Source organism: Stegastes partitus, unplaced genomic scaffold, assembly GCF_000690725.1.
Source record: "Stegastes partitus isolate 25-593 unplaced genomic scaffold, Stegastes_partitus-1.0.2 Scaffold52, whole genome shotgun sequence".
NCBI classification, from domain to species: Eukaryota; Metazoa; Chordata; class Actinopteri; family Pomacentridae; genus Stegastes; species Stegastes partitus.
This window is the reverse complement of record NW_007577783.1, coordinates 349,400-356,130: the sequence shown is the minus strand read 5'-3', so window position 1 is coordinate 356,130 and position 6,731 is coordinate 349,400. Positions and strand designations below refer to the sequence as shown.

The 6,731-nt window shown below is 43.4% G+C and overlaps 1 protein-coding gene across 1 annotated transcript in view; it reads left to right on the top strand.

The window, feature by feature from the left end:
• Nucleotides 1–6,731, top strand: part of LOC103352808 (protein tweety homolog 2-like) — an 88,289-nt gene that overhangs the window by 77,558 nt on the left and 4,000 nt on the right. Inside the window, exons 9-11 of the mRNA XM_008275469.1 lie at nt 3,621–3,713; nt 3,816–3,908; nt 4,303–4,445. Of these exons, the coding sequence (XP_008273691.1) occupies nt 3,621–3,713; nt 3,816–3,908; nt 4,303–4,445 (329 nt within the window). The remainder of the gene's footprint in view (nt 1–3,620; nt 3,714–3,815; nt 3,909–4,302; nt 4,446–6,731) is intronic.

Below are 6,731 nucleotides of genomic sequence, written 5' to 3'. Positions count from 1 at the left end.
TATATATAATAATACTTTTTGATCTTAACCTCAATATTTTAATTTATCCGGTAAATTTGTATAATATCTAATACTCTCAGGTCTAAAATTAAATATTTAAATTAGTCAGGTAAACGTATGTAATAAAAAAATGTCAGCTCTTAAACTCAATATTTAAATCATTTAAGTAAATTTGTATAATAAATGTTATCGTAGAGTCCAAGCCTTAATATTTAGTCGTGTAAATCGGTAACATTAATCTAATTTCTCAGTTTTAAACCGCTCTGGGTCAACAGCCATCGTTTTCCATATGCTTTATAAATAACAGTGGCTTGACTTGATGCTACCTTTCTTTACTCTAAAATTGCTGAAGAAGAAATAGTTGTTTGGGTTTTTCTCATTTTCTCTTTTCTGTAAATTTACTTTCCCAAAACCAACTAAGTGCAGGAATGAGTAAAATCATTAATACTTAATGGACACGACACCCCCGAGAAGAGAGTCTCTGGTTCGATTCCCGGCTGGGGAACATTTTACTCTCTTGTATTCCCCGTTTCTTTCCACTGCGACTACAAAATCCAAAAATACGTGTCAACAACAGTTAAAACAATGCAGCAGAGAGAACATTTATCCATGCAGCTTTTTTTTATTATTCAGATTTTGCTCAGTTTTAACAACATCATGTCTCGGCGCTTGATAAGGAGTTCATTTTTCTGCCCCTCAGGCTTCATCTTTGTCAGGCTCTTTATTTCTGTCCGGTCGTGTCTGTCTGTGTGAGTTACATCCTGAATTCACCGGCAGAATAAATCGCCAAGCGTCCGACACTCACCATTATTTTTCCCCCACTCAGAGTACAAGCAGCGATACAGAACAATAAAAACCCATCTCATAACAACGTGATGAGGGGCTTTTACACCGCAGGAGCCAAAGTGATGCAAAGCTGCCAAAACAGAGGTCACCAAACGGCAGATTAGATAAAACGAGCCGGTGGATCTTCCTCTTCCCACTCGTGTCAGAGCTTCTGATTCTTCAGAGGAGCGTAGAGGAGAAAAAGGATGGCGGGTCACCTCGCTGACTCCCCCGCTGACATCAGTCAGCAGTTAAGTCAATTTCTGCGAGCTCTGGCCCAGCACAGCTCAGATCTTATTATCTTGCTCTCGTCGACATGCCCCGAGGAGCACAGCGCAAGAGCGCAGCGGCAGAGGGCAGACGAGCTTCACCCCGCCTGGTAAACAAAGCCGGCGCTCTCTTCTCTGCCACTCAGATAGCCAACAGGTGCAAAGTTCACAAGCGAGCTGGCACATACAGGAATCCACAACACACAAGCTTCTCCTCGCTCGTGTATTCTGTGGCTGCAGCAGCACAGCGATGCCCTGCAGACCTCCCCTCCGTGCCCTCGCATTTCACTGCTGTGGGCATCGCTGCTGCGCCAACTTCTTTTTGCTTTTCTTTTTATTCTTCTCTGGCCTATTTTTTACTTTAGCTGCCTCAGAACAAGCAAGCTGAAGTCAAACAAAAAAAAGAGGCAGATTTTGATCAGGCCATTAGAATGTGCAGCACACAGCTGTTGGACCGTCGACAGTCGTGTAGATCCAGGAAAGAAAAAAAAAAAGTCAGATCAGAGGAAAGCAATTACATTTATGGATAGTTGAGGTAATTGACCATATCCTGTTTCAATTTAACATTGTGCCACAGGCCATGAGGTTTCCAGGCTCCTCTTGTTAGGTTGGATGACTTTGAAGATACAGTTTTACTTTGGAGATGTGACAGATTGATTCATTTACGGTCATGCTTGAATGGTAATTTTAAAAAAAAAAAAAAAAATGGCAGAAGGTGGTGGCTGTCAGGTAGGAGGAGAGCGTCCACTGATGTTGTGATGAATGTGGAGGCTTATTTTGCCCCCTGGTGGCGAGAATGTAGAGCTACAACGACAGATTCAAGCTGCTGAGATGGGATACTGCCCCACAAAACCAAAACTATAATACTTATGGCCAAATGCACGTGTTTACAGTATAATGAATGGTGTAATGGGAAGGAGTATGAATTTAAAATTATGGATGAAATTAACACTAATTAAGTCCGGTTCGTAAAATTAGCTCAGCTAGCTCTAATAGCACTTCATTTAGCTCGAGCTGAAGCTAATTTAGCAACTTTTTCTGACCCTTTTCATCCGTTTAAACAATCAGTTATGACGCACCAGCATCTTAATAATTGAGTTTGTTTTGCTGCTTATCGAGGCAGAAGGTAAAACTAATCAAAATTGCAGAAAAGTGAGTTTATGGGTGGGATAATTCTCCTAAAAAGGAATTCATTAAAGGTCCCATATGGGAAAAAAACCAACATTTTTATTGTGTTTTGTATGTCTTGTCGCAGAAAATACAAATTGTGAGAGAGATATGAAGATGTTTGCCATTCCTCCTGCTCTCCTCACCTACGTAGCCTGCTAGCTTAAGCGTCTACTAAGAGTTTTATCCAGTTTCTACGTAGAAACTGAGGTAGCTGTCATAGTCTTGACCCGTTGGCCTCCAGGTGAGCCATTCAGAATGAGAATCTTCGTCTCCGTTCACCGGGTTTATTTACTTTCTAGAGCTGCTAACTTTAAAATGTCTCAGCCACATGTAAAGCACGACACATGTTCTGCTGCTGGCTGCAAGAGTGAACACGAGAGTCTTAGTGCACTCCCAGCATCTCAGGAAAACAATTTTTGATGCAACTGTCACCACAATATTAGGAAAATCATTACTGTTAGCACATAGTGTGGCTAATGTTAGCATTCAATCATATACCGACGGGTCAGAGCTCTGCAGACACTGTAAAGCTGAGAGACAATTAGAAAGAGTAGAAAAGTTAAGACTCAGTCAGTGTTTACTTCTCACATATTTTAATACAGTAGAATTCCCAATTAGGCTCTTCTTGCTCACACATCTTTCTGTTTCTGCGGTCACACAACAGATCGAGTGTTAAACTGTGACTCAAACGTGGCTTCGATGAGTTAAAACTAGTCGCTGTGTTTTGAATTCAGTAGAAATTTCCTTGTAAAAATAGTCGTTGAGGGAGACAGAGGCAACAGCTCTGCTCTCACACCATCATTCACGCCTCAGTCAGCTGCACTGCCATCAGCTGTTTGGCTCTGCACATGTCATCCCAAGCACACAGAGAGTCTTCTTCCTAAAATCAGCTGTGTTTAAAGCTGCAGTCACCGAATCAGTCTGCTGAGAACAGTCAGGGTGAAATACATCATCATTAATTTGCTGAAAAGTGTCACAATATGGGAGCTTTAAAGGCAAATGTGACAGAATCTTCAAGGCAAGGCCACCAAAATAACACCAGTTTTGTTTGTCTCTGTGCCGTATGCTTTATGGTTTCTCCAGCCTCATTGATCCTTGTAATGAACTAACCAATGACTAAATAAGATCCATTTTGGAGCTTTCAATTGCGACTCAAAGATTGCATATTCTCTCAGAAAATAGCGTCGCCGTGCGTCACATCGCTTCGCCGTAGCTCCATTAGACAGTCTGACAACATTTCATTTCCGACGCAGACTTTCCCATTACGACTCTGCCCTTATGACTCCATTAAGATTAGCGCTACACCTCATTAGCATGCTCCTCACTTTGCATTCACTCGCTGCTCTCGTTTCGCAGCCTCTGACCATCTTCCAGAGGTCCCTGACCACCATGCAGATCCAGATCCAGGGTCTGCTGCAGTTCGCCGTGCCTCTGTTCCCCACAGCTGAGGTATCGCACACACACAGAACACCAGAGTTGAATATGTTGTGCATCACAGGGATGCTGCCCTATGAATAAGTATGTTCCAGTGACGTGGTGACCTCTCCACAGAGAGATCTACTGGGCATCCAGCATTTGCTCAACTCCTCGGAGGCCAGTCTGCACCAGCTGACCGCCCTGCTGGACTGCAGGGGGCTCAACAAGGTTTGTTCGCTGCATCCTAATTGGCATCGCAGGCGCACAACTAGGTCAGCTTGAGAGTAAGTGGCCGTGCAGGGTTTCAGCATAAAACAGAAGCAGAAGGAGGCACAACAGAAAGAATCTGCACTTTAACAAGATCATCTTCTCTGTACCGTTTTCTTAGTGCCGTGTGTGAGTTAAACCTCCTGCTGCGTCCGACTGCAGTGCGCTTTACATGAATAATGTTGAACTTCAAACCGAATGTGCAAAAAAAAAGTGAATGAGGAGTGTGTCTTCCTGGAGATCACACACACACCGATGCTCTGAGTGCCTTTTTTTTTCATCTTTGGTTAATTTTGTCTGCTGTGGATTCGGCAGCTGAGAGCAGGAATGACTGTTTGTGCTGTGACCTCTTTAGGACTACCTGGATGCCATGGTGGGGGTGTGCTACGACGGGGTGGAGGGTGTGCTGTACCTCTGCCTCTTCTCCATCCTGGCAGCCTGTGCCTTCACTGTCATGCTGTGTGCCATTCCCAGGGCATGGAGACAAATTGCCTGCAGGTCAGTTCGTTCTCAGGCTCGTCTGCCTGACTGCCTGAGCGCCCTCGTTTCCTCATCCTGCACCAATCTCTATGCGCATCACATACTGTACTGTCTGCGCCGCGCCGTGCATCTGTGGGAATGTTTGGGTTTTTTTTTTTTTTTTTAACCCAGATGTTTTGGTGCAAATGCAAATTCTGTTGCGTGACTCAGAGGTTTTAGGCTACAGAATACCTTCTCAAGGCGAGGAATAAAACTGATCTGTGCTCACCGGGTGCTTCATCCGTGTCAAGTCACGGCTGGTTTGAAACATCACAGTTCATGTGTTAAAAGCAACACACGACTGGGTTTGTACATGTTAGAGTCCCTCTGGTTACTGATAAACCCCCAACAACTCATCAAATGTGCATCAGCTACCTCCATGAAAATACTCTCTTCTTGCCTTTAGATGCAACGAAAATGTGCAAATCAGTGACATCTCTGCATCCCTCTCTCCCCATACCGCCCCACTTGCTGCAGCTCATGCACACCAGCTCACCTGCTACTCTGCTCAGTCGCTGTAAAACTACTCGATGCAACACAAGTTGTAACTAGGGGTGGGACTTTAACACGTTAATTACGATTAATTAATTACAACAAAAATAATGCGTTAAAAAAATTCGTTGCTATCCAGGACTGCTAGCGCTAACAGCTCCTCGCTGCTTTGCATTCAGGTGGTCCCGTCAGCTTGCAGCGCTTCGGTGGGATGCAAATTCTTTTTTGCACAAGTTGCACAAAGCCACGCTCTTGTCAAGGCTTCCATTTTTAAAATGAAACTGCATCAGTCCAAGTGATGCAGTCTCATCGGATTCCTCCATGTTTGTTGTTGTGAGCGTTGCGCTGACACATCTTGTGCATCAGTGCGATCAGTGGACCATGACATCGGGCGCTGACAAACGCTCCGTGCTGCCTGGATGCAAACTGTGGTTAATTTTTTTAACGCGTTGTTTTTGTTGTAATTAATTAATCGCAATTAACGCTTTAAAGTATATTAGGGGCGGGACTTTAACGCGTTGTTTTCAAGTTAATTAATGCGTTAAAGTCCCACCCCTGGTTGTAATATTTCAATAATAATTAATCAATACGTGTTCGAACTACAACCTGATGCTGAAGGATGATGAAAGCTCCACTCTGCAAGCTGACAGGACTGTCGCTGGTGTCCTGCAGCTTCATCGATGGCTTATTTTGCACATGATATGTCGTCCAGCGTGTGAAAAAACATCATGAGGGCGTGTTCACTTGTTTTCCACCAAAAGGCGTCTTTCATGTCTGTTCAAAGCCGTACAAAATGTGTATTATGAGTTTGTAAGATCACAGAAAAGTCCATCCATTGAGCCTAATTTGATTAGAAAATCTAAAATGAAGTTTCAGGATCATGAGCAGTGTTCTCTGTCCTTACATGCTGGATATTCGTCCACTGAGGGTGCAGATTAGCAGCTTTCACACCAGATGAACCGTGCAAACTGACCTCAATTCGTTTTAACTGAACCAAACAGGTTCAATGTAAAATCACAAACGTGCACCGTAGATATATGTTGGTCGCTTTGAAGCTTCCCTTGTATAAAAAGATGTCTTACACTCATTGGTGGGCCTGTGCTGCCTACAGTGGCCCCAGGTGTTGGTGTAATGGGAGGATGAAGGCCGGAGATGCTCCACATGGCCTCATTAATAGAGGATTATCCTTGAATCCTTGGTTGGTGTTGGAAGTGAACCTCAGCTGTCCATCAATGTGGCCCTTCTTCATCTTATCATTCGTAGAAGGTTTAAACAAGGCACTCTGACATCTAAGACAGCTGCATTTGCTGTTTGAAGGCTGAGCTAGTGAACAACTTTAGGCTACAGCAGGTGAAGTAAGTAGGTGGTCGGGCAAAGTGTGACTCCTGTTCATCATCGAACCGTGACGTCTGGTCCTAAATCCTGAACACAGAAACGATGAAAAACAGTTTCCTGGATCCCAGATCAGTTTTACATCATCCGCAGTCTCACGGTTGTTATCTTCCGACATGTATAATGCATTTAGAACCAAATTTATGATCTTCTCAACAGTGACTTTAACACTTTCAGATAAGCAGTAATTTATTTTACCAAGGAATATTTTAATTGTAATTTCCTGTTTTTAAGCGGGCGCTGTTGTTGAATTATTTCCCAACACATTTGAAGAATGAAGAAAAATAAAAACTTGCTGAAGTTGTTATTTACATATATGTAGAGTTTCTTTGTCAGAGACGTCGGTACGTACGTCGGTGAACAATGTCTGCTTTGAAAACC